The sequence below is a fragment of the Mustela nigripes genome, chromosome 1, assembly GCF_022355385.1.
Source record: "Mustela nigripes isolate SB6536 chromosome 1, MUSNIG.SB6536, whole genome shotgun sequence".
NCBI classification, from domain to species: Eukaryota; Metazoa; Chordata; class Mammalia; order Carnivora; family Mustelidae; genus Mustela; species Mustela nigripes.
The window spans coordinates 182,912,367-182,936,248 of NC_081557.1; the positions used below are offsets into that span (position 1 = coordinate 182,912,367).

General features: G+C 39.5%; 1 protein-coding gene and 1 long non-coding RNA gene across 3 annotated transcripts; one reads left to right on the plus strand and one right to left on the minus strand.

Annotated features, from left to right (window-relative positions):
• Positions 1–3,076: 3,076 nt before the first annotated feature.
• Positions 3,077–22,574, plus strand: LOC132014387 (uncharacterized). Of its 2 annotated transcripts, none has more exons than XR_009403312.1 (3): positions 3,077–3,191; positions 15,602–15,767; positions 22,067–22,574. It is a non-coding gene; the product is annotated as an uncharacterized LOC132014387 (long non-coding RNA). The 2 variants fall into 2 exon arrangements; XR_009403313.1 differs by lacking the exon at positions 3,077–3,191 and adding an exon at positions 15,446–15,523.
• Positions 7,110–8,320, minus strand: LOC132008156 (hsc70-interacting protein-like). Its single transcript, XM_059386563.1, has one exon. The coding sequence runs from the start codon at positions 8,229–8,231 to the stop codon at positions 7,110–7,112; it is 1,122 nt and encodes a 373-aa protein (XP_059242546.1). The 5' UTR covers positions 8,232–8,320.
• Positions 22,575–23,882: the final 1,308 nt, after the last annotated feature.

Consider the following 23,882-nt stretch of genomic DNA (forward strand, 5'->3'; position numbering starts at 1 on the left):
ATGACAACACTTCTTCATATGTTTTCAAAATTCTCACTTGAAAAGAATCATTTTCTCATTCAGTCTTTTCAAACATCACCTTTTGTTTGCAAGACGGATAAAAAAATTTTTAAGTAAATGGTAGTCAGGTATGATTAGATGTAATAATTTAACCTCTTAAAGTGGCCCAAGAAAGCTTGTGCTATGAATAAAAGATTTATCTGTGCCATTTTCCTTTCATTTAGTTGTATTAGTGTATTGTTTCTACCTTTGCTCTGAGATTTTTTTACAGGAATATTCTTGAGGACACCTGTCTGTTTTATGAAGACAAGTTAAAGCTAGATGATACAATCTATAAAGCCATTTCATTTGTGCACACACAAACTGAACTTTGCACATGCTGAAAGCATGTGAACACAAAGTTAACATGACTTCCTACCAACCCCCTAATAATCCTACCCTCTCCTCAGGATCCATCCTGTTCCAGACCTGACATGTGACTATCTGACAGGCAGACAAAATCAGAATGTTAGAGCCAATCTCCATATTTAATAGTAGCGTCACTTACTGCTTTCACCCTCCTCCCCCCAGAATCCATCTTCATCCTGAAGTCATTTGATCTCTCCCGCTGATATTCCTTGATTCTATGAGTCTGTCCTGGATGAGAACTGCCTACACTGGTTGACAGAGCTGTTACTGAGTGACGTGCACAGGTCTGAGTCCTCACTTGCCCTCATGTCTCACTCCATTTTTGCCAGAATGCAACAAGGGCTTCAAAAGATGGGACTGAAAATGGATATTCCTGAGAATTAGAAACAAATCACAGCAGGGAACTAACAACATAAAAATACTTCAAACTGTGAGGAATTGAAGCAACAGTTCCTGTTGTGATGTACACAATGGACACAGCATGTGAACGGCTATTAAAAACTGGAAGAAAAAAGGATGTCTTTGAGAAACAACTTTTTAAAAACCACAGAGAACGCAAACGTCTCATGAGCAGAGCGCTTAACTGCCACAGAAAAACCTCTGGGGCTGAAATAGTGAACCCATGGAAGAAGTTTGAAGTTTGAATCCCGAAGTAAGTTTTGCCACAATTTGCCCCATCTCCTGGTGCTCACAAATCCCTCTCGGTGCAACCAAAAGTCCTCCTACTTCTATCAGTCCCCAAGAACTACTCGGCCAAGGTTACCAAGTCCACCTCAAAATCACTTAAGTATGTAAAACTGGATGAGGAAGGTGAGTAATCCTAATTCAGTCCCCAATCTAAAAATAAGGCATTTATTTCTAGACTAACATTTTAAATTCAGAGTAATTTGTGACTTGGTATGTCTATGGGTGATTAACAAATCATATTATATCATCATTATATTACTTTTCAAGTGTAGAGCCACTAAGGCAAGATTACTCTGAATTGAACAAAGAATGAAAATAAAAAGTGTAAGCCTATAAGTAGCACTTAATATTATGTATGCTCAAAAGAGACTATTTTACATAAGGATCAGATTCCTCTGGGGGGAAATTTTTTTTAAAGTCATATTTAACAAATTCAATAGTGACCCAGAACTCCCTTTTGATATTGAGTAACTAATGAGTAATTTATTACACTCAATCTGTTTTATAATCATAATGTCTAGATTGTAAAGTCCTAGAGGGCAATGACTACACATTTTGTTCACTGACTTAAAGACCTTCTCCAGCTGGTAACATATTAAATAATCAGAAAATTTTTGTATCATTTGGGATGCTTTCAGCTGGAATTAATGGGAAACTCATTTCAACCTGCTCAAGCCTTAGAGATATGTATTATCTTATACAACCAATAGTCCAGAGTTAAGGGAAGTTATCAAATGGTTCAATCATGGGGTTCTTGGGTGGCTCAGTCATCTGGGTATCTGACTTTTGGTTTTGGCTCAGGTCATGATCTCAGCATCGTGATCTCAGGGTTGTGAGACTGAGCCCCGTGGTAGGCTCTGTACTCAGTGGGGAGTCTGCTCCAGATTCTCTCTCTCCCTCTCCCTCTGTCCCTCCCCTGCTCATGCTCTCTCTCTTTCTCTAAAATAAATAAATATTTTTAAAAAGTGGCTCAATCCATTATCAAAGACCCCAAATCTTTCCATTATACTATCCTCAGAATATCAGCTTTTGCTTAGAAGCCAGCTCCCCTCAAGTTTGTAAGATGGCTACCATGTCCCAGGAATCATGAGTAGATATGTCAAACTCTGCTGGATAATGTGGCCATCTCTTTCCATGCATCTCTTTCTAAGAGGAGGAAACATTTCCCAGGAGCCCCCTACATTCCTTTCTTTAGGAACTGGGTCATATGACTACTGTTAAACCAATCACTGGCAAGACAAATATAACCCAATGATTAATTTAGAACTAATCATAATTTATGATTATGGCATGACTTTGGCTCATGCTGGAAAGATGGACAACTATATCAGTTAATAATAGGTTTGGTTGTATGGAGATCCCAAATAACTGAGAATTAAATAAGAAAGGAAATCACTCCCATATAAACTGAAAGGTGAGCAATCCTAGACTAGGTACAAAATATTTATTCCCACACTGTGTCGTAAAACAAAAAACATTTGGCAATGATTCTGAGGGTCATCTGATTTTTTCTGTGGTCTCAGCTGGACTTTAGGATCTCCTAAAGTGGGTATGCAGCCACAGGTAGGATTTGTTGTTGGCAGGATGATTTCCCCATATGTCTGGGACCTCAGCTGTGCCAATTAGGCTGCCTCAGATCTGTTTCACATTGTCTCTCAGCCTGAAGTAAAGTAGTCCAGGACTGTTCCCATGCACAGGCAAGAGCAACCAGAAATATGTGTATCTTCCTAGAATAGCATAAGCTCCCCGGAATGTAATGGTTTAAAACAGCCATTTCTTTAGTTTAAGAGCCTGCAAACAGCACTTCAGGCTGGTTTCACCTGGGCTCCTTCATCTGTTTACATGCAGCTGTGTGATGGCTAGGTCACTCGGCTTCTGGAGTTTGGAAGGCTATTGGCTAGACTCCCTCAGCTTTCCTCCTCGTAGTCTCCCTTCTCCAGCAGGCTAGCCTGAGTTTGTGCTCATGGTGGAAGCAGGGGCCCAAGGGAGAAAGTAGAAGCATGCAAGGGTGTTTGAGATTCAGGCATGAAACTGGCATGGAGTCACTTCTGCATTCTATTGACCAGAGCTACTCAGAAGGCCAGCCCAGATATAAGGTATGTGGAAAATATACTCCACTTCTTTTTTTTTTTTAATTTAATTTTACTTCAAATTCCAGTATAGTTAACATACAGTGTTATATTAGTTTCAGATGCACAGTAGCAACTCAACAATTTTATACATTACCCAGTGCTCATCACAAGTGCACTCCTAACCCCATCGCCTATTGTGCCCATCTCCCCACCCACCTCCCTTCTGGTAAACATCTGTTTCTTCTCTGTATTTAAGAGTCTGTTTCTTAGTTTACCTATTTTCTCTTGGTCTTTTGTTTGTTTGTTTCTTAAATTCCACATTAGAAAATCACAAGGTATTTGTCTTTCTCTGCTGGCTGATTTCATTTAGAATTACATATACTCTCTAGCTCTATCCATGTCATTGCAAATAGCAACATTTCATTCTTTTTAATGGCTGAGTAAAATTCTATTACATATATAATTATTATCATAATATTTAATAATTATATATTATTATATAAGGATTATGTAATCTTTATCCACACGTCTCTCGATGGATGCTTGGGATGCTTCTATAATTTGGCTATTGTAGATAATGTTGCTATAAACAAAGGGGTGCACATATCCCTTTGAATTCATGTTTTTGTATTCTTTGGGTAAATACCCAGTAGTGCAATTATTGGATCATATGATAATTCTATTTCTAACTCTTTGAGGAACCTCCATACTGTTTCCCCCACTGGCTGCACCAATTTGCATTCCCATCAACCATGTAACAGGGTTCCCCTTTCTCTACATTCTCATCAGCACTTACTGTTTCTTGTGTTGCTGATTTTACCCATTCCAACATGTGTGAGTTTCTATCATTTTAGGGGTTTTTTAATGTTTTATTTACTTATTTTACAGAGAGCAGCGGGCAGAGGGAGAGGGAGAAGCAGGCTCTCAGAGCCCAACATGGGGCTCCACCTGAGGAACCCAAGTTCCTGACCTGACCAAAGGCAGACGCTTAATGACAGGGCCACCCAAGGCGCCTTCTTCTGCCCATTTTTAATTGGATTATTTATTTGGGGGGGAGTTGAGTTTTATAAGTTATTTATATATTTTGGATACTAACCCTTTGTTGGATATGTCATTTGTAATTATCTTCTCCCATTCCATCAGTGGCTTTTTAGTTTTGTTGATTGTTTCCTTCACTGAGCAGAAGCTTTTTATTTTGATGTCCCAATAGCTTATTTTTGCTTTTATTTCCCTTGCCTCAGGAGGCAGATCTAGAAAAATGTTGCTATGGCCAATGTTAGATAAATTACTGCTTGTGTTCTGTTCTAGGATTTTTATGGTTTTAGGTCTCACATTTAGGTCTTTAATCCATTTTAAATTTGTTTTTGTGTATGGTGAAAGAAAATGGCTCAGTTCCATTTTTTGCATGTTGCTGTCCAGTTTTCCCAGCACCATTTGTTGAAGAGACATTTTCCCATTAGATACTCTTTCCCGCTTTGTCAAAGAGTGACTGACCATATAAATGTGGGTTTATTTCTGGTTTTCCTATTTCTGTTCTATTGATCTATGTGTCGATTTTTGTGCTAGTACCATACTGTTTTGATTACTACAGCTTTGTAATATAACATGAAGTCTGGAATTGTGGTGCCTTGAGGTTTTTCTTTTTCAAGATTGCTTTGGTCATTCGAGATCTTTTGTGGTTCCATATAAATTTTAGGATTTTTTTTTGTTCTAGTTCTGTGAAAAATGCTATTGGTATTTTGATAGGAATTGTATTAATCTATAGGTAGCGTTAGGAAAATAGACATTTTAACAATATCTGTTTTTCTAATCTGTAAACATGAAATTCTTTGCATTTCTTTGAGTCATCTTCAATATCTTTCATCAGTGTTTTATAGTTTTCAGAGTATAGGTCTTTCATTTCTTTGGTTAGATTTATTACTAGGTATCTTACTCTGTTCAGTACAATTGTAAAAGGGATTGTTTTCTTTTTTTAAATCTTTATCTATTTTTATTTTTTCATAAACATATAATGTATTTTTATCCCCAGGGGTACAGGTCTGTGAATCGCCAGGTTTACACACTTCACAGCACTCTCCATAGCACATACCCTCCCCAATGTCCATAACCCCACCCTCCTCTCCCGACTCCCCTCCCCCCAGCAACCCTCAGTTTGTTTTGTGAGATTAAGAGTCACTTATGGTTTATCTCCCTCCCGATCCCATCTTGTTTCATTTATTCTCCTACCCTCCTAACCCCCCACATTGCATCTCCACTTCCTCATATCCAGGAGATCATATGATAGTTGTCTTTCTCCGATTGACTTATTTCACTAAGCATGATACCCTCTAGTTTCATCCTCGTCATCGCAAATGGCAAGATTTCATTTCTTTTGATGGCTGCATAGTATTCCATTGTATATATATACCACATCTTCTTTATCCATTCATCTGTTGTTGGACATCTAGGTTCTTTCCATAGTTTGGCTATTGTAGACATTGCTGCTATAAACATTCGGGTGCATGTGCCCTAAAAGGGATTGTTTTCTTAATTTCTCTTTCTGATGCTTCATTATTAGTGTGTAGAAATGCAGCAGATTACTGCACATTGATTTTGTATCCTGTGATTTTACTGAATTCATTCACCAGTTCTAGTAGTTTTTTGGTGGAGTCTTTCAGGTTTTCTATATAGAGAGTATCATGTCACCTGCAAATAGTGAAAGTTTTACTTCTTTCTTACCAATTTGGATGCCTATTATTTCTTTCTTGTCTGATTGCTGCAGCTATGACTTCCAGTACTCTTTTGAATAAAAGTGGTGAGAGTGAACATCCTTGTCCTCTTCCTGACCTTAGGGGAAAAGCTTTCAGTTTTCCTCTTTGAATATGATGTTCACGTGGGTTTTTCATATATGGCTTTATTATGTTGAGTCATGTTCCATTTAAGCCTACTTTGTTGAGGGTTTTTGTCATGAATTGATGTTGTACTTTGTCAAATGATTTGCATCTATCAAGATGATCATACAGTTTTTTTCCTTTCTCTTATTGATGCGATATGATGTGTCATGTTGATTTACCTACAAATATTGAACCACCCTTGCATCCTGGGAATAAGTCCCACTTGATTGTGGTAAATAATTTTTTTAACATATAGTTGGATTCTGTTTGCTAGTATTTTGTTGAAGATTTTTACATCTATGTTCATCAGAGATATTGGCCTATAGTTCTCGTTTTCACTGGTGTCTTTATCTGGTTTTGCTATCAGGGTAATGCTGACCTCATAGAATGAATTTGGAGGGTTTCCTTCTATTTTTTGAAATAGTTTAGTAGAATGGGTATTAACTCTTCTTTAAATGATTGGTAGAATTTCCCTGTGCAGCCATCTGGTTCTGGACTTTTGTTTGTTGGAAGTTTTTTAATTACCAATTCAATATCATTGTTGGTAATTGGCTTGTTCAAATTTACCATTTCTTCCTGCCTCAGTTTGGGAAGTTATATGTTTCTAGGAATTTATCCATTTCTTCTAGGTTGTCTAATTTGTTGGCATATAATTTTCATAACATTTTCTTACAATTGCTTATATTTTTGTGGTGTTGGTTATTCTCTTTCATTGGTGATTTTGTTTATTTGAGTCTTTTCTCTCTCTCTCTCTCTCTCTTATAAGCCTGGTTAGAGGTTTATCAATTTTGTCAATCTTTTCTTTTTCTTTTATTTGTTCATTTTTTTTGGGGGGGGGGGACTAACACACCCTTTTAATATGTTTTTAAATATTTTTAAGGTTTAAAAAGTGTTTAAAGTTTGTAGTTCCTAGTAGGAAAACATTATCTGAATGAATACCCTAATGGCAAACCATTGTAGAATGTTTATGTTGCATGGGGAGCAGAGGGGTAGGGATTCTCTTCACAGCACCCCAGCTTTCTTCATGAGAAGGTCGGAGGTACACTGGTTTGTATTATTGCGACATCCATTAGGTGATCGAAGTTGCTTTTCCTTCAGCAAGGGCTTTATTTGCCAGAAGGGCATTCATAACCTTTGGGTTGCTCTGATATTTTGACATATTCGCTGGGTTCTGGGCCACATCCTGGAAGGCCACCATAACTTCTGGATCCTGCATGGCTGCAAGAACTTCCGGATCACTAAGAATTTCATTGAGCCCAGGCATTCCTGCCATTCCAGGCATCCCCCCTGCCATTCCAGGCATTCCTCCAGGAAAATTACCGGGCATTCCCCCAGGAAAGCCACCTGGGAAAGAGCCATACTGAGCTCCTGATTGTCGTCTGGCTTCTTCCTCCCTCTGGGCTCTCTCGTGTTCTTCCCGAGCCTTCTTAACCCTTTCTATTCTTTCTTTGATCTCTCGCTCTTCACGTTTTCGCTCGTATTTTCTCCGATGTTCAGCAATTTTCTGGGCCCTCGGTTGAACTTCTTTCAGCATCGCACTAGCATCTTCATCATAATCCAGTTTGCAAGCAAGGGCAAGATCATGTGCTGCTTCTTCCCAATGGCCCAGAAGTCTATGTGCCTTCCCGCGCCACTTATAAGGCTGAACTGAATCAGGATTTATTTCAATAGCTCTGTCACAGTCTCGAATGGCAGCATTTGGCTTCTGTAATTTGATGAAGACACTGGCTCTCTTGGCATACAGAATGGCCAAGCGAGGATTTAGTTTGATGGCATCTGTGAACAAGTCAATGGCTTTCTGTAGTTCACCATCATTTAGGGCATCAATGGCAGCCACTTTTTTATCATTTGCCTGATCCATCATTTCCTCGGTTATCTCTGCATTTTCATCTCCCATTTCTTGAGGGGCATCGGTATCTGGTTCAATCACACCTTCATTGTCAATTTCTAGATCACTCTCCTCACTTGATGGTTCATCTGTCTTTATGTTTTCCTCCGCCTTCTTACTATCTGGTTTTTCTTCCTTGATACTGTCTTCTGATTTAGTTTTATGAGTGGCAGGTGGTATTTTACCCCCCATGCTCTCCACCCACTCCCGCAGGAAACGCATTTCCTCGGTGTGCAGAACGCTCAGATCCTGCTTACACATTTTCACGAAAGCCCGAAGCTCGCTCACTTTGCGGGGGTCCATGGTCCAGAGGCAGTGGCAGGCGGCAGGCGCGGCTGGGGTTGCGACCCGATTCCAGGCGCGGGTACTAGCTCAGCGTGATCGTGTAGAAGGGGGATTTGTTCATTTTTTTTTAAACAGGGGACTTACATTCACTACCCAGAGATCAAGACCTGCGCTGAGATCAACAGTCGGATGTTAAACTGACTGAGCCACCAGGTGCCCCCAATTTTGTTATCTTTTCAAAGAACCAGCATCTGTGTCATTGGCATGGTCTCTTGTTTGTGTTTTGTTTTATTTTGTTCATATATCATCAATTTCTGTTCTAATCTTTACTATTTCCTTTCTTCTGCTGGTTTTACATTTTGTTTGTTGTTTTTTTTTCTAACTCCTTTAGGTAATACACTCCACTTATTGATGAGTATATCTGCAGTCACATTGCAAGGCTAATAGATTCAAGGAGAGAATAGTAGGGTTCACTTTTGCAGACCAATCTACCACAGCAGTGGTTCTGTTCCTTTCAGCTGACCAGGATGCTATTTTCAGGGTATGATCCTTGTCCTCCTGGTCCAAGATGTCAACCACCACATCTACATTCCAGGCTACAGACTGAAAAAAGAAATAAAGAAGTTGAGGTGAACAGCAGGCCAGCTGTCCTTTAAGGAACATTCTTGGAAGATTCTAAGTAACTCTTTGTTTATATCCAGTTGGCCAGAACCTAGTCACATGGCCATACAGGGGAGTCTGGGAAATGCAGTCTTTATTCTGGGTGGCCAAGGGCACTGATGAATTCTATCCATTTGGAAGGAGGAAATAAACATTATTGTAGGATAACTGTTAATCAGCCACAACACCCAAAATATATCAATCAAAGAAGAAGAAGTTGTTATATAGATAGATAGATATCCCAACCAAAGGTATGTGAGACAGTATTTCATGTTTGCAATATATAAAAGTCATTTCAGGGGCCACCTGGGTGGCTCAGTTGGTTAAGCAACTGCCTTCAGCTCAGGTCATGATCCCAGAGTCCCAGAATCGAGTCTCACATCGGGCTCCCAGCTCCCTGGGGAGTCTGCTTCTCCCTCTGACCTTCTCCCCTCTCATGCTCTCTCTCTCTCTCTCAAATAAATAAGTAAAATCTTTTAAAAAATCATTTCAATCCAGTTTTTATTTTAACAAACTACCACTATGATTAGGGAAAAACAAAATCCACATTAATTTTATAACTTTATTTTCCTTTTTCTCCAGAAGTGGGAGCTGCCGTGCACTAACACAGTAAAGATTCTCTTTCTATTCTGATGCCAGTTTAGTTTGCACCTGGATGGACTGCAGAATGTCCCAGATATCACTTGTATCTTAGGAGAAGAGTTTTGTTACATTATTTCTACACCAGTGTGATAGAAATCTTGTCAAGAATCCTACCGTCAGAATATCTTCTTGCACTCAATTATTCTTCACAGGCTTTTGAACCACAATATCTCTGTGGGGATTGAGAGAAGTTCTAAAATTAGAAACATACTTAAAATTTTCATTGCATCAGAAATGAACTCCAGTTAACTTAAACAGTAAAAATAAATTATTGAAACAGGTAAGAGATGCTAATAGTGTCATGAGAAAGCTGAACAACAGGATCGGACTGGTCCTAAACATGGTAAGACAAGGCCAAGATCAGCTTCAGTCATGGCTACTTGGGACTTCACCTCTGACACCACTGCCTCTCAGTACCTTCCACCAGACACTGGCTTCTAGACTCCACAACAGCCACCTGGAACTCTTTTACTGACCCTCAACCTTCAGGTCAATTCTTTGAGATCCAGAGTTCTAGACAGAAGCATCCAATTAGACACTTTCAAGTCAGCTGTCCAGGCTCTGGCTGCCAGGATAATGAAGAGAGAAATATCTACCCCTCCTTTGGGTAGATTTTTTATAAAAAGAAATTATAAACATTCTCCGCTTTTTTATAAAAAGAAATTTTTTTTAATATAATTTTTTATTTTTTATAAACATATATTTTTATCCCCAGGGAAGACAAACCATAAGTGACTCTTAATCTCACAAAAAGAAATTTTTTATAAAAAAAGTTTTTATAGAAAGTTTTTATAAAAAGAAATTAGGCAGTTTCTCACCTGCCATTGGATTCCTTCTAAATAAGAATGATTTTAGGAAGCTGGTCAACCAAAACAACAAAACTACAGAGGCCATGGGTGGGTGCTACAGAGGAATAGGGTCACTTCACTCAGCTAAACAGGACATTAAGATGAAGGGGTTAGAGAATCAGTGAGTTTACATGGGGTAGGGAAAATGAAATTTATGTGTATTGGAATATATTCTCCTTATCAGAATTCCAGGAGGGAATACATGATTTAGTTCAAATAATTTAATTTTTAAAATTTTTAATATTGGAAACAAACATTCAGTTAAATGAACAATGTGAACATAACATAAAATCTCATGAAATATAGCATCTGGAAACCCTGTATTTGGAAATATTATCTATATTAAGGAGAAGTAAGAGAAACTTTAGATTGAATTAATTTAAAAATTTAATTAAAAAAATTAAATCTTGCCAATAGAAAAAAGTAACTATGAAATTAAAATGGCAATTTTCAGAAATGTGCAATCTCAAAAAGTATTCACTTGTTATACCTTTTTAAGGAAGACTCTATGGCATATACTATACTATACTATACTATACTATACCAAAAAAGAAAATAAACCAAGCACGTGGAAAGCATAGGGATTAGAAAACAATGTATCCGGTATAGGAGAACACTGGCATGAATTCCCAGGATAAGGATAAAAGAAGATCCCAGGATAAAGCCATGCAGCAGACCTAGACAGCCATCAGCTCATGGAGAATAGGGTAGGAGGATGGAGGATTCCAGGAGTGAGGACTCCAAAGAGTGGAGAATGTTTATACATATGGATATATGTATAGAGATTTGGGGGGATAAATTGGTGATAGACACATAAAAAAGCAAGTGGAAATTAAGTTAATTATTAACCAGGTAACATAAAATTATATAAGGTGGCTGGGTGGCTCAGTCGGTTAAGCATCAGCATTCAGCTCAGGTCATGATCTCAGAGTCCTGGGATCAAGTCCTATATCAGACCCCCCACTAAGTGGGGAGTCTGCTTCTTCCTCTCTCTCTGCCTCTCCCCCCTCATACTTCCCTCTCTCTTGCTCTCTCAAATAAATAAATAAGTAAATTAAAATATTTAAAAAAGATATAAAATTACAAAAGAAAGGTAATCATAGTCTACCATATAGTTCAATTGCAAATATCATGGTTAAAATAATTTTAACACTGGGGGCACCTCGGTGTTTCACTGGGTTAAAGCCTCTGCCTTCAGTTCAGGTCATGATCTCGGGGTCCTGGGATGGAGCCCCGTGTTGGGCTCTCTGCTCAGCAGGGAGCCTGCCTCCCCATCTCTCTCTGCCTACTTGTGATCTCTGTCAAATAAATAAATAAAATCTTTAAAAAAAATAATGTTAACACTGTATATTGATCTAGTAAGAAACAGTGATAAAACTAGATCCTTGGATTTGCTTCAAAATAGTATGAGATTGTGGGGGAAGTAGGTGGTGAATGGATGAAGCAGGACTAGCCATAGGTTAATGGTTGGAGGTGGGTCATGGGTACACCAGGGTTCATTTAGTAATATCCTTTTTGTGGATATGTTTGAAATTTTCCATAATAAAATGCTTTTTTAAATGATGTAACTATATTAGAAAGATAGTAGTGGGGGGCATAGATATAAGAGAACTGATCCTCATTTCCATAATCAGAAGCCCATAGACAGTATCTAAAACTAAAAACTCACATAGCAGCTGAATATGCATGTTATTTAGAAATATGGGCACAAACAACCGGATACTATAGCTAAGACACAAAATCAAGTACACTGAGGAGAAGGAATCAAGATTAAGGAGAGTGATGCTGCTATTTTCCATTTTTGGCCTTATAAGGAAACTTGACTTTTAAAGTCATGTGTCTATAAATCTTTTAAACAGAATTAAATTATTGGAGTGCCTGGTCACTCAGTTGCTTAAGCATCTGACTTTGGCTCAGGTCACGATCTCAGGGTTCTGGGATCGAGCCCCACGTCTCAGCCCCTGCTCAGTGGAGTCTGCTTCTCTCTCTCCCTCTGACCCTCTCCCTGCTCATGCTTTCTCCCTCTCTCTCTAATAAAATCTTTAAAAAATCAAGTTAACATTCAAATAAAATAACTTTTTAAAAGAGAAAGAAAGCTGAGGAACTAGCCTGAAAAGGTTACACTTGACATAAACCACTGAAAAATCTTCTCTGGACTGAATAACCAGGACTCCTGTATGAGTAGAGCGCAAGGATGAAATCAGGCATGAGCTAGACTCTATCTGCAGGTGAGTTTCCCAGTGGCTACCCAAAGTGTCCCTTAAAGTTATCAACAAGAAAGGCAATTAAGTAATTACAAATATACCCTCAATATGCCAATTACTTAATATCTCATACTGGTCAGCTACTTACAAGCTAAATTTCTAGCTCTGAGAAGATGAGAGCCTCTAAATACTCCTGAGGTCCTCTTGATGCTTTTTCTCCTGACCAGAAGGAGGTTCACAGCAAAGCTGTCATTCCTTCAACACATTTTTGGACTTTAGCCTATCCTTTTCCCTGTGGCCTCCATTGACATATAATTTTGTTTTGAGGTGATATTAAATATATTTGATGGTTAATATGGCATACAACTTGATCAGTTAGCAGGGACTCCAGCCCAACTGCAGAAGTGGGGGCATCTAGGCTGCCTGACAAACCAGGTATTAATCATTTGGTCACTGGACTGTGGGGAGACCCTGAGGATTGCAGGAGGCTCAGGACATTAGCTAGCTATTTACCAACTTTTTATGAACATTTTTCAACATATTTAACAATCCTTCACCACACGAGTACAAACCAACCAGTATCAGCTCTATCTCAGGATTCTCCGCACTTAGCAGTTGGGCCAAGATGGGAATAGCCTTATTTAGGGCAGGTCTGAATCACCGACAGTTCATAACGGCTTCAGACCAGCACCATGGATTGTAGTACTTTTATCGGAGCATAGCCTGGGAGATAAGAGCAATGAATACTCTTTGTGTATCACAGATGTTCACTAGTCTGCAGAGTGCCATAGTATCCTTTTGGTTTTCACTAGTTTGCTGGTTTTCACCATTCTGCTTATCTCCTTAATGCCTACCTTCCACCTGTTACCAGAGGCATTTTTGGTTGTTCAGTGATGAATCCCTATTGTCTAGAATTGTTCCAGGCACGTAGGAGGCACTCAGTGAATGAATCACTGTGGCTTCTAGGTAACAGGAAAGGTATCTTGTGCAGAGAAAAGATGTGAAGGGAAATCTAGAGAGAGTTCCTGGAATTCTGATACTATTTGGAGGGAGGGCACTCCGTGTATGGAAATTGTAGCTGGATGATGGCACTCTGGGGTTCCAGTCTCTTCTCAAATGGCAAGACTGTGCAAATCCAAGAGAATCTTAGATACCCTGGTGTGTTAAGAAAAGGGCAGTGTGTGATTAATGCATTCTCTTCAGTCCGATCTGCCAAAACAGTAGGTTCATTTGGAAAGAGAAAGGACATTGCTCTGTTCTTAGATAAGCCTGACTGCCTTCCTCCCACTTCCAACTTCTTCCTGATCCTTATGCAATCCGAATGAGAACCTGTCCCATAGGACCCTAACATGTATTCTTATTCCATCCTCCTAAAAGACACCTATCTTTGGATGGATGACTTACTGATTCATGCATTGCTTTAATGACCTTATTCTGTTCTATGTCCATGTCCAACTGTCTTACGTTCTAAATTCCAGGAAATCAGGGACTGAGTCTATGTAACTGTCACATCAGTCATGCAAAACACTAGATAAAATTAGGTACTTCATAAATTAAAAAAAAATAATGATGGTGAGGGACCCCAAAATCTGAGCATAAACTCATAATAATGATTGTTTTGCAAACTGGGATTCTTAATTTGGGATTCATCTACATGGATGGGAAAATACATTTTATTTTAGTATCTCTAACTGGAACTATTAATTTCTTTAGTTATTAATATAGACAACAAGCCAGAAAAGCATCAGCTGTGCATATGAATTTATCTCCAATAGAAATCACAGATATGAGTGTCTGGTTAGCTCACTTGGTTAAGTGTCTGCCTTTGGTTCAGGTCATGATCCCAGGGTCCTGGGATCGAGTCCTGTATCAGGTTCTCTGCTTAGTGCAGAGTCTACTTCTCCCTCTCCCTCTACTTCCTCCCCAGTGCTCATGCTCTCTCCCTCTCACTCTCTCTCTCAAATAAATAAGTAAAATCTTAAAGAAGTCACAGGTACTTTTATATTTTATTATAGTTGCTGTAGATAACTCAAAATAATGCTTACCCATCACTACTTCAAAATTACAATAGAAAAAAAAACAAAATATTCCAAGAACTGACAATGTACTTTGTGGTAAGGCTATGTGAAAACAAGGACTTACAAATATCTCTGGTGCTTGATCAAGCAGCCCCAATTCAAGGAATTTACGCCAAAGTTGTACCTTTTTATAAATATGAAAAACACAAAGAATTTTCCTTTGTAGCATTATTTGTAATAGGAAAATGTTAGAAGAAAAAAAAAAAAAAAGCTTATCCATAGGATAAGTTAGGACACTCCAGTACATGCACACAGTAGAGTTCTGAGCAGCTTTTTTTTTTTTAAGGAAGATTTCCTTATACTGATATGGAATGATTTATAGGATATTTTGTTAAATGAAAAGCAAGGGGAAAATAATATAAATAAACTGCTAATTTCTAAGTAAGAAGGAAGGGGAAATAAGAGTGTGTTTGTGTGTATGTGAATGAGCGAGCACACACACATTTGCTTGTTTTTGCAAAAAAAATGCAGGCAAAAAAATAGCAGGAACTAGAAAAATGTTTTCCTATGGAGTGGAAGAGATTGCAATAGGATTGAGATAGGATTGAGATAGGAATGAGACTTCCTTTCATATAGCTTGTCACATAACTTTGACACTTATGCTATTTAAATATTTTTCAATAATTCCAAACATAAAATTAAAACAATGGGATAGATATTGAAATCTGCTACACAGATCCTCTGTTAAGGGCTGCCCTGCACTGAGAAATGCAGACAGCAGCCAGACTGCCACGGTCAGCTCCCTGAGGGCTTGCCTCAGCTGCAGATGAACCTCCTCAGGCAAAGTCACACCCTTCCTGGGCCAACCACATCCTGTGACTGAGCAAAGCAGGGGCAGAAAGGCGCAATGCTGGATAATATTCCAGAACTCCTGCCAGGTTGGCTGAAGCTTTGTTTGGCCTATATCACAGTTTGTCTTCTCCCTTTTCCCAAACCCTGTTTCTCTTCTCTTGCAGATATTGATCTCTAACAAACACCTTGCACCCCAAACTCCAGCTCGGCATGTTTCTAAAGAACCCTGCCTGCCATAGCTGCAGCCAAGAGCTGGATTACTCATAACCTGGCTGCTAATAAGGACCCCTTCACTGGTGGCAGATGGAGCACAGCAGCCGCTGGCACAAGGTGATGGTCCAATTGCTCACTGGTGGTGAGTTGTAAGGGTAAACCAGTGGAGGGAAATGCACTAATTGGTGCTCTGTAACTCCTGTCTGAGAAGTACACAGGAAATGACAGCATTGCCAAACTGCACTGATGCCTTGCAAAAAGACAGTGAGCAGCTGAGGGCCAGTAAGTAGACAACTAAAAAGGCGTCTTGGGGTGCCTCGGTGGCTCAGTGGGTTAGGCATTGGACTCTTGGTTTCAGCTCATGTCATGATCTCATGGGTGGTAGGATCAAGCCTCACATGGGGCCCTGAGCTGAGTATGGAGCCTGCTAGAGATTCTCTCCCTCTGCCCCCATCCTTTCATTCCCTTGCTGGGGTAAATAAATAAATCTTTTTAAAAGGGGGGGGGGGTCTGGAAATCAAAAGGCCTCTCTCTTTGTTTATATACAAATAAGCTCATCCCCTTTACTAGGAGGCAGAGGAAGTTGAGGATCAAGTTAAAGTGCAACAATATCAGGTCAGTTATGCTAAGCTCAGTACGCTGGGGGAGAAAAACTGGGCAGCTGATTCAGGGATGGAAATGCTGGATGGATGCATCTGAAGATTTTGACTCCCCAGAGTCTCCTGAACCTTCTGAGCCTGTAGAAGTGCTCCACTCCTCCCTACTGAAAGTGAGTACTCCAGCCAGTCTAGACGGTAATCACAGAGGCCTCTTTCCTATAAGGCAACAAATGCCTGCCTCAAAATTTGCCTCCATATTTCCCTTCTCCTTTCTTCCCTTCTATTTGGGTTAAATAGTCAGAGTTCCAGAAAAAACAAACAAATAAAACCAAAAACAAAAACCCAAACACACAGCTAGGAAGGAGCTGGGCCTAATAGGGAGAAAAGAAACCATATCCTAGAGCAACCTCAAGATTGTGCTAACAGGTATTGGGAGCTGAGGAAGTCTGCGCTGACGGGGTCAAGGGAAGAGTTTACTGACTGTATAAAGTTACAATATTTATTAGCCTTGCATAGACTCCAGAAGATGGTGTGACCTTCTTCCTGGAATGAATCCTCGAACATTGGAAATGGACATGATACCCACATCATGGCACTCACTGAGCAAAATTAGAATGCTGATGTTGCTGGGGTAGACAGCAGAGCAAGGGATTAAAAAGCTCAGGAAAGGGAGTATGCTTGAATGGATATACTACTACAATGAGAAGATCCCACAGAAGATTATGTTCCACAGGGAGGCCCAGAAGATGTACCATTTACAGGCTATGAGAACAAACTGGTAAGAGGAACACCAGCATCAATAAAAATTTCTAATGGGGTCAGGGCTGATAGAGGAGAGTCTGTTACAGAACTTGGCTTACTGAGAGAAAGGGGGATGATAGAATCCCAAAATAATAGAAGGTTTGGGGTGGCGTGTAAGTGCCAGAAGCCAGGAGATAGTAATTATTATAATGACCCCCAAGGTCAGAGGGGAAGCCAGTGGAGTCAGAACCACACAAAGTTACAGAGATTATTAGTGATATACAACTTCCCCAGGGGTAAAGTGGATTGGCAGCCAACATGGGAACTATTTAGCTTATACTGGCAGAAGGAATGAGATAGATGACCGAGGGGTGAGTGGTGTGATCTCTTACCCAGTTCTGTACCTGAGACAACTTTCAAAGGAAAAATTCTTTGACTTAAAAAGTGGCAGGATCCCTGAAAGGAAGAACTCTGCAACACCATGATAAGTAAACAGGGTTGGTGATTTTCCTAGTCCTTCCACAAGAAGACTTATGGCCGTTTATATGGGTAATTATGCACCGAGGTAAAGGAAATATCTAGACATTTAAGTAGTGATGGATCCAGTGTCTAGGTGAGTCAAGACCGGGCTTACACTGGGTTCTCTAAGTCCATGTTAATACCCATTGTTCATATCTCCCATCCCTGAACTGAGATTGATATCTTCGTGGTTGGTATAACCTTCACATTGGCTTCTTGGTCAGTAAAGTAACAGTAGACAAGACCAAATGGAAGCCTCTAGACTACCTCCCCAGAAGCCCCTACCAAGATAATGGGTATACAATACAGAAATGCCTCCTCAGGGCAGCAGAAATTAGTGCTGCTCTTAAGACTCTAAAAGATGAGGCAGTGGTAGGCTCCAGCCATTTAATTCACTAGTCTGGCACCTGAAGAAACTGGGTGAATCCTAAAGAATAACAATTAACTCAACCAACTAGCACCCCTGCTCACAGCCACCAGGTCAGATGCACTATCTTTGCTAGAAAAGATTAATATGGCCTCATATATGTGGGATGCAGTCACTGAGTTAATGAATATATTCCTTTCTATGCCAGTCAGGAAAAAAAGAATGGCATGGAGCAATTTTGTCCCAGATCTCTGTTAGCTTTCTTATCCTCTGTCATAATATAGCCTGAAGCCATCCAGACCATCTAGACAGTCCACAGAATATCACACTAATTCATTACATTGATTACCTTATATTGATAAAGCCACATAAACAAGAACTGGTTCGTGTGTTGGAGGCCTTAGTAAGACACCTGTGTGTTGCAGAGGGTGGAAGATAAACCCTATAGAACAGGGTTTATGAACATGTTACATGTTCAGGAACATGTTACATCTGTAAAATATTTGAAGTTTCAGTAGTCAGGGTTGTGTTGGGATAGCCCTTCCAAAGGAAAAGACAAATTACTGTATCTTATATGCCCTATTATGAGAAAGGAAGTATATTTCATGAGAACTCACAGACTTCTTGTAAGATTGAATAGCCAGCAATAATCTCTCATAAGACAGAAGTGGTACATCCAGGTTTGGGCACGATGAGGGCCAGAGGGCACAAAGCAAGCTGCAGGTACAGGTAACTCCTATGATACACACTCCTGTTACACTCATGCCCTCTCTTAGGTGAAGGAGGAGGAAAAAGTCTGACCTTGGTTTGTAGATGAGTCAGCTCTATATTGTGGGAGCAAGGTGACAAGTAAGTCAGCTGCACTATAGCCTCATTCAGGAGTGGCCTTGGCAGTAATCAGGAAAAGCTTATCTCAATGGGGAAAGGTCTCATGGGCAATGGCTTGGCCAAGATCAGTGACAAGGAGGTCTGGGATAGAGGCATGTGGATGGACCTATGGAGGTGCACACAGGTGTGAGGATTTTCATATCATATCTTAATCCCAACAGAGAGCTCCCACTATGTCCTCCATAGGAGTCTGCATGCTCCTGGCAGAGGGGTCGCATTCCCACTGGAGTTACAGGGGCCTCATCAAACTCAGCACTTGTCCCTAGTCAGTCTAGTGACCTCTGTGCATATTTACATTCTGCTGTATTGCTGACTTTTACCTTGATTTCAGTATTGTGATTTTTAGTGGTAAAATAATAGGAAAAATAATATCATTTTGAGGACAACCAAGTAGACCAAATGATTTCACCATTTAATGTCTACCAGTCTTTGTCAGTGCCCACCTAAGTACTGGCACAACAGGCACGAGTGTCAGTATGATATGTTAATTTCCAATCGCTAGCCACTGCACTGACCTGGAAGCAATAGTACTTCAGTAGCAATGAGTACATCTCGTTCCTAAATCTTGGTTTTTAAAATACCGAACTCCATTAAAAGAAAGCAGGGCTCCTTAGGGAGATGGATTCCAGATCTGGGACAGGAAAAGTACAAGGCAAGCCTAGAATATATTTTCATTACTAGCAAAGCAAAAAAGTGCTCAAAAGCTCACAGGATCCCACTTAAAGGAGTTCCCACCAAAAACTTGGGATTCTCTGGGCATCAATTTAAATAATGATGTTAATGAATTATGACACATCAAATAAAAAGACAGTTATAAGTCTGTAAAGTTCTTTTTTAAAAAAAAGTAGGAGGGAGGAGAGATAAGGGATATCCCTTATCTACAAGAGAATAAGAGATGCAGTAGAAATGATAAGAAAATCACCATTTGCAACCATTTGACACATAGGTGGAGATCATTCATGAATGCAACAACCTATAGAGAACAGGATATTCACTGAGTTTTCAAATGTCATACCACAGATTAATTATTCATTACAAGGAGAAAAGATAGAGTTTTATAATGGACAAATGTGGTGGACATTATATAACCAAGAGATGAAACTTGGCTTCATAACAAATGCAACAGGTATTTTTTTGCTTCTATTTGTGATGTACTTAGAAAGATATGACAGTACCTAGGCTAGGCTCTTGCATAGCTTGCATAGATTCTTATTGAAACTAAACCCAAGGAGGGACTCCTGAGTGGCTCAGTCTGTTAACTGTCTGCCATCTTCTCAAGTCATGACCCCAGGGCTGTGGGATTGAGCCCTGCATCAGTCTCCTTGCTCAGCCGGGAGACTGCTTCTCCTCCCTCTGTCTCTCAGCTTGTGTTCTCACTCTTGGTCAAATAAATAAATAAAATGTAAAACAAAAACAAAAACAAAAAGCCCACAAGGAAATAGATAAAACAATCTTTCCAAAATGCCAGTCATTGAAACAAACTAAAAAGTCAGGGAGCTCTTCTATATTAAAGATGTTTGAAGAGTTATGACAACCAAGTGCAATATGTAACCCTTGATTGGACATTGGATCAAAAACAAAAGCAAAATCAAAACAAAAAAACAAATAGAAGGCACATTTTGGGGACAATTGGAGAAAAGTGAGTATCGGATGGCATACTAGATAAAAATACTATGTTAGTGTTAAGCCTCTTAGGTATAATAATGGTATTGTGATTATGTAGCAGAATGTACTTATTCATTACGACTTACTGAAGTATTTACGAATGAAGTATCTTGTGAGAAAAAGGGCCATAATGTTAATGATGGGTAAATCAGGTTGCAAGATAAAGGAGTACTAATTTTACTATTCAACTTCTCTATAAGTTTGAATTTATTTAAAAATAGACCTTTTGGGGGGGCACAAAGTTTTCAAAAGTAATGTGGTATATTCAAACACACTGCAAAACTGATTTTTTTGCAAAACTGATTGTTACTGATACACAAAATAAAGTGGTTTTAAAAGACAGAAAAAAAATTAGGAACAGCAGTGCATAATATAGACAAGGCTGCAAAACATATGTTTGACACGGAGGAAAAGCTTATGACTGTCCCAGTGAATGCTGGGAAGATAAAGAGATAGACTTGGAGAAGCTGCATATGTGGTACAATAGAACTTTCCATAGCTAGAAGGAAAGTGTTGTGCAGAAATGATTTTATGAAGACTCTCCCCCAAACTTAAACCATCTTCTCAGGCAGAATGTGAAGTTTAGGTCAGGAGAATGGGGATAATGGAGGGAAGAGGGAAAGAAAAGAGAGTGAAGAAGTTTTATGCTGTCATCGCTGTTAGTATTTTCTGCTCTGCTACCTGTTTATGTGATTGCAGGGAAATGATACACAGACACTTTCAAACATATAAACCTGCTGCATGTCCCTGGGAAAGAGCCCTGAACTGAGGTCACCTTGGGACTTCAGTTTGCCTCTTGGCTTTTCTCTAAGAAAGTCACAGTTCCAATCATAATGCCACCAGAAGATCTGGTAGCAAGTTCTTTCTCTCATGAACCCCAAAGATAAGCCCTGATGATGTGGGAAACAAAACCGGAAGAAAAGTTATTAAATTTCCTTACTACCTAGAGCCCACTGACAAGTCCTTGAGACAGGCAGAGTGACATTCCTCTAGGGACTCGACTGTCCACCTTAATTCTTTGCGAAGGGCAAAAGGCAATCCTAGCCTGACCCCCTTCCCCCACCCCCCAACCAGGATCCTGTAAGTCTACTTTGACATACAAAAATTCCTTTGGAAACTTCCTTTATCTCTGAACCCTCCAAGATTCATGCTGGCAATCATCCCCAAGCATATGCCCCACCGATATACATCTGAAGAGTCTCCTGACTAAGGCTTTATTAGATCATAATAAATGACCTTTTTCCCAACAACAGCTAGCCCCTCAAGGTCCTGGAAACCTTGCTTCCAAAATTCCTTAGAGACTTAACGCTATCCCTGACCTCCTCCCAACTTGCAAGTATATAATGGACCACTCCTCACAACCCCAGAGCAGCAGCTCTTTCTACCCACGGGTCCTGTCCTCATGCTTTAATAAACCACCATTTTGTTCTTTGGGTGTTGAGTTTGCTAAGTTCTTTATAGATTTTGGACACTAGTCCTTTATCTGATATGTCGTTTGCAAATATCTTCTCCCATTCTATCAGTTGTCTTTTGATTTTGTTAACTATTTCCTTTGCTGTGCAAAAGCTTTTGATCTTGATAAAATCCCAGTAGTTCATTTTTGCCCTTGCTTCCCTTGCCTTTGGCGATGTTCCTAGGAAGATGTTGCTGCGGCTGAGGTCGAAGAGGTTGCTGCCTGTGTTCTCCTCAAGGATTTTGATGGATTCCTTTCGCACATTGAGGTCCTTCATCCATTTTGAGTCTATTTTCATGTGTGGTGTAAGGAAGTGGTCCAATTTCATTTTTCTGCATGTGGCTGTCCAGTTTTCCCAACACCATTTATTGAAGAGGCTGTCTTTTTTCCATTAAAAAAAAAAAAAGAAGAAGAAGAAATAGAAATAAACCACCATTTTGCACCAAAGACGTCTCAAGAATTATTTCTTGGTTGTCAGCTTGGGACTTCACCCCACTGAATCTCACTTACATTCTAAAACTTCATCACTGAGATATGGGCAGTGCATGAACTGGATATTGGAGATAAGTTATTGAAAAGCCAGCATTTACTAAGCCTTTGTTAACTATAGAACTAAGTTTTGTAAACATGTAAAGCTTTCTCCAAACAGGAAAGAAAGTATGGAACATTTAGCATCTATATTACTTTCTTCCTGTTGAATCAACATTTTCTCATTATCAACATCTCTTTCTCAGCAAACCATTGTGCAGTCAACAAGGTAAGCCTCTGTGTTTGCCTATTCTGGGGACAGCCATGGACTCCACTCTTTGTATTGCTGTCATCGCTGTTAGTATTTTCTGCTCCCGGTTTATGAAGAGACAGACTCCTTTTTAGGAAAATGAAAAACTCACCCCAGCAACTATCTCATTTGTTTTCTGCGCTTTTCTTGGGAGAAATATTCTTACATATTTACACACTGGCTCTGTTAAGACCAACCGTATTCCTTTGGTGTTGTACGGAATAACTTTCCATACCAATGCAGAGAAAAAAGATCTATCAGCCAGGTCTTTGGGATACACATAGCACATACCAATAGCTCAGCGTTCCTTGTTCTTGATGAGTTTCCTTTCAAATTTGAGCTGGGACCCTATCTTGAGATACTTTTCCTAACGTTTATATTTATAGGTGAGATGACAAAGGATGCCAGAGTTCTCCTCGTTGAAATGAGAAAAGAGATCCACCGGTCTTCTGCGCTCTGGGTTGCAGAGTTCTAACATCATATGCTCTTCCTCTTTTTCTTTTGCTTTACTGTTTCTGCTTCCTCTCCTTTCACCTCTGGCATCACATTGCTAATCAGAGATGAGGCAGACCTTTGCAAGGCAAATGTTTCCACATTGTATATTATAGTTCTCTATGTAATCGTTCTTGAAACACATGGTTCTAAGTGGAATCATAGTTTGTCGTGCTAGTGAAGGTATTAAAAATAAAACGAGAGGGATAAAAGTTGTATTTTTTTCTTTAACAAGAATAGGCCACCATTAGGCAGGAGGAGATTTTGAAAATAAGAGCTCCACTTGTTCTCAGGACTGAAAAAATTCATCACTTTTGTTTCACACCCATGTATCTTAATTATGGTTTTTGCAAACTCTTTCACTGCTGTCTAAAGAATGTCTGATTTAAATAATTTTAGTTTTATTCAGAGGAAAACATCCAATTGAGTTGTTTCTTTTAATTTATTATTTTTCTCACTGGAGCATAAATTAATACAGTAGAGTCAGAAACTCACAGGAGGAAGAGCAAAACCGTGGGATGGTTAGAGTTGGAAGGAGCCTTGCAGGTCATTCAGTACAATCCTTATCTAGCTCATGTAACCCACATACAATACCCTCAGCTAGGTCAAGAACTGGATTTAGATTCCCTCTACCAAACATGGTACTAGAGCAGCTTGTTTTTCAGAGATCTTGAGCAAAAAACTGGGGATTCTCTTTTGAAAACTGTGCAACTCAGTGTGAGAAGAATCA

Bases quoted from the DNA above. Each gene is read 5' to 3' on its own strand.
- LOC132008156 (XM_059386563.1), bottom strand. From the start codon at position 8,231: ATGGACCCCCGCAAAGTGAGCGAGCTTCGGGCTTTCGTGAAAATGTGT.